The 13,782-nt window shown below is 29.9% G+C and overlaps 1 protein-coding gene across 3 annotated transcripts in view; it reads right to left on the bottom strand.

Moving 5' to 3' along the window:
* LOC129960938 (serine proteinase stubble-like) overlaps positions 1-13,782 on the bottom strand; it is an 82,442-nt gene that overhangs the window by 45,149 nt on the left and 23,511 nt on the right. The window contains exon 1 of one of the 3 annotated variants that reach the window (XM_056074688.1): positions 1,112-1,205. The exons of the other annotated variants lie outside the window; for them this stretch is intronic. Coding sequence (XP_055930663.1) covers positions 1,112-1,122 — 11 coding nt within the window. The 5' untranslated portion in view covers positions 1,123-1,205. Of the gene's footprint in view, positions 1-1,111; positions 1,206-13,782 lie in introns of those variants that run through there. 3 annotated transcript variants of the gene reach the window in all.

Genomic DNA, 13,782 nt, shown 5'->3' with positions numbered 1-13,782 from the left:
TTAGCTAGGTTTCAAACTGTAGACACAAAAAAAGGAACCGGAGGTGTTAAATGATTTTCAAGAAAATTACATGAATCTCTGTAGGATACAAGGATTGTAGGACTCATATGGATGGAGATGGAGCTGGGATGGGAGCACGTTGAAGGTAATAATATCAAAATAGAAATTCTTTTAAAGCATTAGTCCACTTATTTTCTCGTCACACCTCTAGAATTAAGTATTAGATATTTTGAACTCGGAAAGTTGTTTTTGTAGAAAATACAGAGTGCGTCATTTTTATTTCATAATTTAAAAAACTAATAATTGCTTACAGTGATAAGTCTCAAAATTATTAAAACAAATGTTATTTGGATGATCCGATCAATTATAAATTTTAATAATTGAACAATAAGATGTCAAAATTTTACTAACATATGCCCACTTTCTGGTTTAAGCCAACCACAATTGAATTACCGTGTAACTGCATGTCTAAATTTACAACTTTTAAATTATGTTACAAAAATAAATTTGGGAAGATATAAATATGAAATCTATGATTCATATATAACATCATTCCCAACGGAATGAATTAAAATTTTCATTCAACAATTCAACGTTTCTTTATTTCAACAAATTAACAAAAGAATTCAATAGAACATGTATTTATTAGTAACTGCTCTAATATATAAAAATGAATGTGTGTTCGTATTTTATGCGCTGCCGTACTGTTCATCCGATGACGATAAAACTTTGCCAACTTATTGCTTTAACCTAAAAAATCCATGTTTTTCATATAGCCAGTTTTATGTTGGATGCTCACGAGGCGGACAGCCAAGAAATTTGTTTCTGCCTGAGACGAAAAAACAAAAAATACTGTCTACCCTAAAGTAGTATACAAAGCCAAAAAATATTATACTTCTTCTTTATATATAATTCAATTTCAATGAATGCATTCACTGTCGACAAGAAAATAAACATTATTTTTTCCATCATTCCTAATTAAACAAGATAACTATTACAAATTTCAAACGATATTTCCAAAATTATTCCTTCTGCGGCATCAACGAGCTAGTTACCAGCTAGTTAAAAATAAAAACTCGTATTAAAACAATGAAATATAAAGTGTAACTACCTGTCATACATGAGCTTCAGTATGAATATTTCGCCCAAAGATAACTTTCATTTATTTGTAGCTGCATGAGAACTGATCCTCTCCCGTAATTCACAAATGCCGGAAAGCGAAAGTACCGGAAGTGAATCTCGATTATTGCTACGGAAAATCCATTTATTACTAACCCGGATTTAATCCGGACTTCCTATTTCTTTAGATAAAGAAAGAAGTTAACCTACATACCAGGTCGTTTAAGGAAATAACGGAAACATAATTATCGGAAGAAGGTTTTACGAATAAGAAGTACCCGTAAAATGGATTTGCCATACCCCGATTCATTATCGCATAATCTTTGATTAGTGGTTGATGTTGTGATTGATAATAACTGCAAATGTTAGCACAAAGCGGATTTTGTATTTAGTTTGATATTGTTAGGCAAAATCTGGTTCAAAGAAACAAAATATGTAAATGTAAGCAAGAATAAAATGAAATAAAAAGAATATGGATAATAAATAATTTAAATCTATTTTTCTTTAATAAGTATAATTAATGACAGTACAACTTGACAGTATGAGAAAGTATGCACGATATATTACTACGCTCAATTAAATAGTACTGATTGTGATCTTAATACATTTCAAAGTAATTGAGTAGAATCTGATTTTATATTCTAATAATCCACATTCTGAGAATCTATATTATATAGAAATTCTATTTAGTTTTACCAAGTCTTTCCAAGTCTTTACCAAGTATGCCGATAAGTACCAAACTATTATCTGTTAGGGAAAAAGATTGAATATTAAAAAAATCAGAGAGGAGATACTTCATTTTTTAATCTATTCCATATCTTCATTTCCTCTAGATTAATTAATAAAAATTACTCATTCATTATTGGATAAATTATTCAACAGTTACTCATTATTCAAAATAATTGCTCATTCATTATTTATAATATTCGGATCATTCTGCCATCTAAGGCAAATGCAAGTGCAATAATAACAGCTATTGAGCATTAAAAAAATTACTCTAGTGATACCGAAAAGGGTTAATAATCTTGTTTACACAAAACTATCACATGATATATCGACATACGATGTAACGATATTCAATACCATAAAAATATCATATGATATTTTTATGATGTTCTATATTCTGACCTATCTGAGTATCTTTTGCTATCATTGCTTTTTTAGGTATAAAAAGAAATTCCCAGATTTAGTTTTAACTATCATAACATTTATACCTGCTAAATAAAAATAAAAAATAAAGAGATTGCAAATGTTAATTGCCAGGGAGATAAATTAATCAAAATTACAAGATATAAAAAAAAGTTCATTACTTTTGATTTAATATACAGAAAAAATTTCTCTTGTTGAACTTTCTTTTGCGTTTAATACATTAACTCATGAACTGAACAGGAGATTTGATTATATTTTTTTCTTTTCTATTATTATAATTAGAATTCCAATGATAATTTTGCATTGTTGATTTTTTTTACAAATGCTAGGTATGTGTAATGTTCGGATAGTTAAAATATATTTAACTATCCGCAGAATCCAAAAAAACTTTTTATTATTATTAATAGATTGAAGATGAAACTCTATTCTTCTGATTTTGTCAAAATTCTATACTTCTAATTCTTCGAAAGTTAGAAAATATCTTTGAATTCTAATATATCTCCAGAAAACTGAAAGAAGTAAGGGATAAAGATGGGTCTTTTAAAAATAGATTGAAATTACTCATTCTATCTTATTGCCTTTGGCGACAGTTTTGCCGATGACAAACTCAGTTTGCCAAACAATATTGCGCTGGTTTTGGGTGTATCACCGCCTTGAGCCAACAAACCTTTGTAGAATACCGCTTGACACTGGTTGTGGTGGCTGACTTGATTTCTTGTAGCTTGAGGCGGGTCAAGTAAAATTACATTATACTGACTTAGAAGAAGAAACACTTCCTTGTTTCGTAAGATTGCCCGCTAAACAAGTTTAAGGCGAAATAGTTTTATGAAGAACTGTCTGAAACAAGGCATTCATCGTCATTCTATGGGAATATTTCGTACTCCATGTTGAAAGGTGAAACATACACTGGCTTAATGGAGAGCATTTCATATCTGGCACCGTGAACTTTAACCCTAATAGGCTTTCATATAGAACTGGATATAAGCCACGAAGCTAATTCACGTTTTTTGAAGTCTATAAATCCAATTCTCGCGCTGCTGATTTTATTTTCTTCTGTTAAGAAATTAGTTTCGTATTCATTGCTTGTTTTATAGGATTCGAAGGCACGCTCTACGCATATTTTAGCTGTTCAAAAAAAAAAAAAAAAAAATGTATCTACACTGAACAATTGAAATAACGATGGCCGTGGTTGATGAGGCTACATCCTTGTAATTACAATTAGCATTCTTGTAATTACTTCTTACTATCTTTCTCAATAACGACGAATACTAATGAAGGGCGTTAGTATAACCATCATGTAAATGATATGTAGTTACAATGTAATAAGTAGTATAATGTAGTTATAATTGTTATCATCAACAGTTCGTGAATTTTTCTTTTCATTTCTATATATTTTTTTGTCTTGCTATTAATGTTGTTACCAAAAGTGACTGAAAAATAATTAAATAACTATTGTTTTAAATATATTATAATTAATGTATTAAGATTATAATGTAATATTAATTTATAACTTAGCTTTCTAACTGACGAATTTAAATTTTTTATTTAAACTTTTTATTTCAAAATGATAGCTTAGTTTTCAATTATTCGTATTTGCTGATTTATGTAAGATACACAGTTTTTTGCAGTTAAATACACTGTGCTTTAGAATATGTTTTGAAGAATCGTCTGAGAATGTCATTTTACTCTTTGTAACAATGACATACAACAAAATCAGTCATCACTCAAATCAATGATTGAATAAACTTTGCGAACAAGTATCATGAGCTTAGTATCTGGGAATACGGCCAATTAATGGAAAGAAATTAATTAGCTGCTATTCTTTTCCTAAATAACAATAACATAAAAGTAGCTGAGACTAAGAAATTGCTAACAATGACTAATTTATAGTAACTATGTCGCAAAGACTTCTCTAAGTCAACGCTTTTGATGAGGAGAGAATGACCTTTATTGAGACGTTCTTTGATATTAAATTAACCATATTTAAATAATAAAATAAGCAGAAATAAGAAGGTATGTAAAAGGAATTTCATAACTGAATTTAGATAATCTTCGTTTTGGATAATCCCTTTATTTATCTAGCGATTATCTTAGTTTTAGATAATCACTTGAATTTAGATAATCACTTTATAGATAACAATTAAAGAGAATCGTGTTATTTATTGCAATAAGCTTTCATTTGTATCACGATCATATTACTTTTCTAATTTTATCTTACCTATAATTACCTATATACAAGGTAACTGACAGTTATTTCTAAACATGATCTTTTAAGGGGACAAACACTTTCTATTGGACACTTTCAGGAATTATTCAGTTAGGGTTATGAAATTTTTTATACATATGTATTAAAATTACGTCATAATTATAAATACGTCATATTTCTTAAAAAACATTTTAAATCGAAATATATTATTTTTTAAAAATTTGAAAGCTATATAATTTTTAAAAATTTCAAAATATCCTAGGCGACTTAATTTTTTTCTATTTTTTTATTACCCAATGTAAATTTATTTGGAACAAAACTAAGTATAATTTTGTTATTCCAATTAAATGCTAATTATTTAGAAATATTTTTATGCACACTTACTGAATTTTCATAGGAGTTTTGTTTTCCTGAACTTTTAACAAGCTAAAAAACACTTCAAACATAAAATGAATACACCATTTTCTTTTAATGTTTGACATAAATCTTTATTAGCAATTTCATTTAATTTCTTCAAAAATTAAGACACATGTAGCATTTCAAAGATATTTAAATATAATTACAATATCATTTTGAGAAAAGTCATTAAGATGTACTTTGTTCAATTCCTACTATAAGTTCACACACTCCCTATATATGTTTATATATCTTGTTCAAATTTTCAATCGTTAATAAAATACTTTTCATTCATCCACTCAAGTTTAAATACATTTTTTTTAAACTTGTAATGGATGACACTTGACGTTAATATAGTTTTTTCAAATGTTAATTCATTAATTATTAAATTTAATTAATTTCTAATACTTTAAACAGAATTTTAGCAGCTTGTAATGAAAATTGAAATCAACAGGCAGTAGCTGAATAGGTAAAATGTAAGGATTTCAATATTTTTCACGTAAAGGTGAAGAATGCGGGTTCAATTCTGGCGAAAGTAGGAATTGGCTTTAAAAATTTGTTTATATTACTTGTTTCCTCTTAACTTACTTTATTGAACAATACATTTTATAACACTATTTTAGTTGAATATAAACATATATTTTGGTGATGAAACGATAAAAATAAAATTGCACGCTTTCTCCCATTTTTTGCTGTTTTCCAAGTCCACTGTCCCTTAAAAAAGGTTATTGTCTAAAGAAATTGGAAAAATTGCGAATAAAACAGTTGGATTATAGGTTTTATATCGTATCTAAGTACTAACATTTGTGCTCAGGAAAAGTAAAAATTTCACCAAAACAGATAAACAGCAATAGTTTTCACTACATTGAAAAATGTTTTAATCTTTAAAATGACTTCCGATCATTTTATGTTTTTATCCGAACCACATTATTACAGACCACCATTGTTACGGCAAAAAACCATTAGCGTTTACAAAATTTATTACTGCGTACATGCGCACGCCTTTAAAAAGTAAATGTTCGCAAAAACTCCAATTCTTTGTTTTTAAGTTTCATTAAGATAATGATTTTTTACAAAAACCTGTTTAGTGACATTTTTTTTAAGTGTTGGAAATATCATATTGAACCAAAAATGTCGCTTTAATGGAAAAGTAAAAAGTATTTTGCTTTTACGGGAAGAAATAATCATTTAGAAATCAATTAGGAATTGGAAAATGATTTAATGAAAAGTAACGATTTACAAATATTGCGAAAAATAAATGTTGTAGAATAGGGTGGAACAATTTTTGATTTTTAATTTGAAATAGCGAGGAAAAGTTGCCTTTAGATGTAGATAAAATAAATTATAAATATGAAATATATTGAAATGGGTCTTGAGGTGCCGCAAGGATGTTAAAGTTTCATAAAAAAAAAAAAAAAAAAAAAAAAAAAAATACTTTTTGCAACTTTTTAAGGATTTTTGCAAGCCTTGATTATGAAATAAAAAGCTTTAATTAGGCATTGTCATATGAATAAAAGTATAAAAGCAGTTTTACTATTGTACTGGCATGGCACTAGGTAGTCGTCGTCGGAGCGGTTGTTATTGAGGAAAGGCGGAGATTTGCCTGCGTCCGGTGACAAGGACAGAGCTGGTTTCAAATCAGTAACTTTGCGGAGTTCAGTTGAGTTGGCGTCTCCCGTCCGTCTATTGTGTAACTTATTAACGTAACTGATTTGTTAGTTTGTGCTTGTGTGCTTTGCTGAGTAAAGAGTAAAAGTTTTGAGTAAAATGGGTCAGTTTAAATTAGTGAAGACAAGACAAATATTGGAGTGTTCTATTTTTGGGAAATTGAGTGATTTGCTTGAAGTTGAACACACTACTGATGAATCTAGTGCTACTATTATATTAGACATAACCTCAAAATCGCTTCAGAGAATGATCCTTCTGTAAGCGAAACATGTGACACTTTAGTTCCCATAATAGAGCAAATAGGGTCAAGAGCTTCTATTACCGTAGCTTCTTGCAAAAGAATTTCATAAATGGTAAAGCTTATCACGCTAAATACAGGAATTTATTAAAGCCTAAAATCAGAAAATGTTTACATAAGTTTAATTTCAACCTCACAGAATTTAGAGAAGAAGCTAGACGTTTATTTGATATTGATGACCTATGTAAAAAAAAGTGCCAGATATGGAATAAAAGGTTCTAAATAATCAATGTTTTAACAAGAAAATGGTTATAGGTAATATTGACATTGCTACCACAAGCGCTTTGAGGAAGAAAGAAGCTAAAAAGAGCTACAGAAAATATTTTAGTTTGATCAAGAACGGGCAAAAAATACTAGTGAATCAGAAACGATTACTGGCGACAATGACAAATCTGAAGAACAACAGTATTCTTTACAAAAAGAGGCAAGCAAACTAGATTCATCAAATAGACAAGAAGCGATAAAACTACGAAGTGCCTGTGCGGTTTAATATTAAGTTAAAACTTTATACAGAAGGCATCTGAAGCTGCAAGAAATAGTATAGGAGACTCAGTTATCGACTTTCCACGGCTTCCTTGTCACATGCAGCAGTGGAAAGAGCTGTGAGACTGATGGCCGAATCTGCTCAAAATGTCTATAGTTCAATCGCAAGAGAAGGTTACATAAGAGCAAAAACTGACACAAGTGGGAGTTTTCCAAAATTTAATTTAAAAAAACTGTTTAATGGGGCAGTGAAGTAGAAACAAACATTTTGCTGCTGTAGCATTTGTAATCATTAATGATATAGAAATAAAAAAACGCAAAATTGGGCATAAAAATATTTTGTTTATTATTATACTTTGCAATTAATAATTTTTTTCCAATAGTAATGCTTATATATGTATTTAAAATCATCTTTTGTAACATTATATGAACCAAAAATCACAAAAATATTTTATCAAAGTTTATAATGTTTCATTTTTTCATAAACTTTAAGCTCTTTTTCGCACCTCGAAGTATTTTTGCATTGCAACAAGAATTTTTTAAAATTATTTTTGAACCTAAAAGCTAATTTCTTACCATTATTGCCAAACTACAATCTAAGAAAAAAATTTAAAAGCCCTTTTCAAAAATTTCCATTTTTTTACAAATTTTAAGCTCTTTCTGGCACCTAAAGATAATGTAATATTGCAACCAAAATATTTAATATTGTTTTTGAGCCTAAAAGGCAACTTTTCCGCACCATTACCAAATTAAAATCTAAAATAAAAAATTTAAGGACATTTTTGTTCCACCCTATTGTAGAGCCATAGGAGGTTAAATGTTGTTTTTCAAATCCCTTTCAAATGATGCGTGTTTTTGACGATGTTCAACGCCATAACGCATCTGAACAGGTAAAAAAAGTCAATTTCTTCAATTAGAATCTTGAAACTAAACTGGAAGAATTTGCATCCATTTCGAATGGCTGAGTTCTATATGTAATGCATTTATCATTATTTTCCTTCATTATGTCCACAACAGTTCGGTGAATTTTTGATTCATTTGAAATGAAAGAATTTTTAAAAATTTATAATAGATATATTGTTTTATTTTGTTCGTATTTTACCGATTCTTAAACTTTGGATTTTTTAAAGAACGAACGTTTTCGTATTTTGATGAGTTTTGAGTGATTTCAACTCAGTTATATTACACTCCATTTTGATACAAACTAGGGCTAGTTTGAGGCCAACTTTCTTATTTTGAACTGCGGTCAGATGATGAGAGTAACACCTGAGGTGGCCAGTCCCTTTTCCTAGCTTCCAGACAACACCAACTAGAAACATTCGGCCCAATAACCTGCACCTTTCTCCTTTACATGGCTGTTCTTTGCTGGAATCAATGTTCAAACCGGAAACCATCTGGTCCCGCAGCCGATACCTAACCAAAGAGTGAGAGAATGTGACCAAATTTCTGAGATTTTTGTAAAACTAAGTGTTTTTGCTAAGTATGTTGCTTTTTCAGTCTTTCTAAACATTCGCTATAAAAATGGAAGCCCTCATTTTATCTGCTGTAGTTTATCTGTAATCGAAACAAGTTTTCTGCAAATTTAGTTTGCATAAAAGTTAATTATAAGCTGCTTGAAAGTGTTTGTACTTTTACAAATATCACTGAATTTCCGTATGATCGTCGGAAGCATTTTGGGTTATCACACGGTTCTCAAAAGTTTTAGCTCCTTATTGCGATATGCATCTTCAAAAAGCTACTATAGATATATGTTTCACACAACAATAAAACCGTATGTGAAACAATAAATGTTTCTTTGTCTCTCAATAATAAGTGAATATTTAAGTTTAAATCATATAGAATTCCCTAACTCATCTATTAACACATTTAATAAAAGTTAGTTGCATCATGCTTCACAGAATTGATAATGAATCTTTTCTTATTGTATTTGCAAGAAGGTTCTTAATTCTTCGGAGAAATATAATATTTTAAATAATTAGATCATTAGGAATGGCAGTCTTTTTTCAAGTCAAGTAATACTCCAATCAACCAGTAAACGCAGCGAAAAGGGATATAAATACAATTTGAGGGGCATAATAATATTGGAGATTAATCCCTCATTTTAAATCTAAATATGGCAAAGGAGGAAAATTACTCACCAGATGACATTTATTCAAAGGAAATTAACACTGATTTCCTCTAACGATCACGATCAATGCTTAAGAAAGGAATACTCAATATCTTTTTCTGGCTTTAATATTTAGTAATGGAAGAAGTTATTTTACCAAATATAATTTTGGAAAAATGTATAAGGCGTTTATTGCATTGTATAATTGATCAACATAGGTTGTGTGCTTCAATACACCGTTTTATTTTCTAAAAGTTTGGAGCATTAAAGAACAATTTCCATTTCTTATTTTCGGTGTTCAACATTATTTCAGTTTAAAATCCTCATTTCTTTACTAAGGCTTTTCTAAAACTTTTGGAGAAGAGAAAAAAAAATTAAAAAATTTAATTTTCATTGTCCATTGATTGTCTCACTTAGTATCAACAAAGCACAAAAAGATCTTATCTTCCATAAGCAGAATAGTGAATCAAAAGAATTTTGATTTCATTGATATGAATTTAAAAAAAAAGATATAATGTTAATTAACGAATGATTAATATCGGAAAAGAACATTTATATAAATAGGAAAACTTAGGAAACATTTTGAATAAATTCTATCAGTACCAACAATGCTTTAATTATATTGGATACATTATGCTTGGATTAATTAGAAATTACAGGCCCTATTAGCACAAGATATAAGATATATCCATGATGTTCGATATTCTGAATGATGGAAAATATAGTGAAGATACCGTAAAAATATCGTTGAGCCTTTTGTGCCAATAGAGATAACTTTTTTTCGTTTATACTAAGCATTATTTATTAATGCATACCTATGAAATAATTATCTAACAGAAAATTAAATCGCTGTTCATAAATGTTGTACATGTATTCCATCACATTTTCAAGATACTTAACAGTAGTTATAGGTGATGTTCAGGATATCTAACAAGAAACCTTGACAAAGTATATTGTAGTTGCCTAAATGGTTTTCATTCAGAGCCGAATGTTGAAATAAAGTATATAAACAATTTTTATGCGCATAAATAAGAAGTAAAATCTGGAAACTCTATAGGAAATTGTACAGTACTTTACCTATCCAAATGTATGTTTCTCTCCTTCAGGCTCACAGTTTGCAAACCTATTCAATACCGTGACGGTGGAAACTTGCCTATGACATCAAGTTCTAGCTATCTTGAAATCTTTTTGTAAAAACATCTTTAATTAAAAAGCAGTTAACTGGCATATAATTACCACCTAGGAAACGCTGCTTTTTAATGAAGATACTGCATTTGCATGAGGAATTGCTTCTCCAAGATGACTGTTGAAAATGAAGCTGATTTCAGACAAAGGTAAGCGGATGGGGGGGGGGGCAGAAAGAGGTACTTTCCGAATTGACGAACCTGTTAATAATTGACATGCAATTGCAGCTGTAGTTACCAACTAGAGATGGTTATATTCATTTCTTATATCAACCTCACTCCATTCGAAACGGCACATGTTTTTGGAGACCATCACTAGAAGCTGAAATTTGTAATTCAATGTCATTGCACATAAGGTGTACTACTCGCCTTTTTGAATAGGAAATTTTTTGATTTTCTGAATTATGCAGTCCTGCTCGAATGGGTTTACTGATTGGAAAATTGGACATGCCACTGATTAAAAAATAGCATAACTTCGCTCAACATGTTGAATTTATATTAAAATATTTCGGTAAAGTGAAGAATAATGACATTTTCTGGTTGTCTTTCAAAATTAAAAAGTTGGGTTATCTAAAATTTCTCTAAAGTAGTTACAGTAAGAAACTAAACAGTTCTGTTTTAACTGGAGGAAATATATATATTTTTTGGTCTGGAAAGAAAGGAAGCAAAAACATAATGCAGGTCTGAATCCGACATAAAATATAAAACAGATCGTCTACTTTAAACCTTTTTATTTTCTGAAAACAAAGCAGCTCTCAGACTTATTTCCAAATTCGTTTATCTTTCTTACTTGTTTTAAGATTTATATAAATATATTGCAGTAAAATATTCGAATGAACATACTGCTGAAAGCTATATGGTTGAAATGTGTAGCGAAATAGACATAATTTCAACAGTCTGAAGTCATAGCGAAACAACATGTATCTATCTCAAAACGATGACTGAATGCATATATTTCATGGGGCATTTTCCTAATCTGGCAAGCAGAAATATAAGGAATTAGGTATTGCTTACCTTTGCTAATTTTATATCTTAAATTTCAAAGCTATTTTATATTCACCTTCCCAAGAAAAAAATCTCTAATAAGCAAAACAAACAAAAAAAAATTAAGTATATTTTTTAAAAAATAGAAGGAAAAATAATAGTTTAATCAAAAATTTAGAAGTTGAAACCAAATTCATAAAAGCATGAGACACAGAGCCTTAAAGCCTTGATTAAATTAATCATTTTTATAATGTATTTTAATTTTAATATAATACTTATGATTTTTTATTCATTATGACTTGATCTCCGATCGTTTTCATGCCGCCCGTTTTTACATGTTTCCACTGCCAGATTTTTGATCAAACATTTATTTTTCCTTTCTAAAACACTTATAAAAGTGTTTTGTCAAACAATTTTTATGTTCATTATTTTCTGGATTTTAACTTACTTCTGATTTATTAATTGACTTTAGTTTAAAAAGAGTAAAATACCCAAGTCTGAACCAGGAACCAAGCAGAGTCCCGCATGCGATGCACCTCCGTGCTTAAACCTCTATATCAAATCGACCAGATTTCATGAAGTTTACAACCATATTCTAAACTATCATTACATAGTGAAAAAATTACCTTCTATTAATGTTATCGATATGTAGAATTTCAATTTGTGCAGAATCTATATAATTGATATACTGTTAGAATAGCAAATATTCTAGTTAATAATTTTCCTATTCTAAGAAAAATTTTTAAAATATTTTTATAATATTCTTCATTTCTTAATCTATTCTCAAAAACAAGAATGTTGAACTGAAGCCGTTAAAGCGTAGTATCATATCTGTAATATATTAGTTGATATATCGGGCATTGTTTGGGATTAAAATCCTTTTTATGTATAATATCTTTAATGCAAAAAGTATTTCTATAAAAATATTTTTATAATATACAAAATCACTCTTTTATCAAGACGTAGGTATTGAAATAAAAAAAAAATTCTTAAAGAATAGTGATATAGTAGTTTGAAGTATTAACGTTGCCTAGTAAAGGAACATAGGCCGCGGTGGCCTGGTGGTAAGGTTTCGGCTTCAGAACCGGAGAATTTAAGGTTCGAGACCCGAGTCCACCGAAGAACCGTCGTGAAAACGGGTCTGGTGCACGTTAAATCCGTCGGGGCCAAACGCTTCCCGCTGGTGTGGTGTCGAAGTTTGGAGAGGGGAGTTCCAGCTCAGGTGTAATTCTCGTCATGTGACAGCGGTTCAAAATTACAAGGTCCATCCCGAAATAGCCCTGGTGTGGCTTAAAAAAACGGGACTTTAATATAACTAAACCAAAAACTAAACTTAACTAAAGGACTACCTATAAATTTCTCTATTTTAGAATTGTTGGAGCTAGATTTTTTAAAAGAAAATTAATAATACTAGAAGTAATATAAAAATAATCACAATAGAAAAAATTGCAAAGAAATTGAATTAATATCGTTAAAAAGGTAACATCTTTGATATAATGATAATGAAAATTTTTTATTGGAATAATTTCCTCCGAAGTTTTATGGGTGAAAAAAGGTAAAATATTGGTTAATTTCTCCTAGTCTAAAGCGGCTGCTGTCGTCGATATTTTATTTGCTCGCTGGGGTTTTACTTTTCTTGCTTCTATCTGAGCGATTAATTTACACCTGATTTTAAGCGTTGATAAATCGCTACTTTGAAATAAATGAAAAACTGATAAAAAGACATGCATTAAAATAAAATAAAACATAAATTTAAAAAGAGCGGTTGAATATTTTAAAGGTAACATTAATTTTAATGTGTTTAAAATAAAATAATTCATCTTAGCTAGCTAGAAGGGATAGATAGATTCCTTATCAACTAAATTACTATTTTATAATTCCTTTCAAGTCTTAGATAAAAATAAAAGGAAATGATATTCCCAAAACATTATGATATATTCTCCAATTAATTCGGGCCGCAGTGGCCTGGTGGCAAGGTCTGGGCTTTGGTACCAGAGGGTTTCAAGTACGAGACACAATTCTATCGAAGAACCGCTGTGTAAGCAAGTCTAGAGCACGTAAACCTGTCGGGGCCAAATGCTCTCCCGTTGGTATGGCGTGGAAGTTTGGGAGCGGTGCCAGCTCAGGTGTCGTCCTCGTCATTTGACCGCGGTTCAAAATTACGAGGTCCGTCCCAAAACAGCCCTAG

Source organism: Argiope bruennichi, chromosome X2 (assembly GCF_947563725.1).
Source record: "Argiope bruennichi chromosome X2, qqArgBrue1.1, whole genome shotgun sequence".
Taxonomy (NCBI): Eukaryota; Metazoa; Arthropoda; class Arachnida; order Araneae; family Araneidae; genus Argiope; species Argiope bruennichi.
Note: the sequence above shows the minus strand (reverse complement) of the source record. Positions and strands in the feature narration are given on the sequence as shown.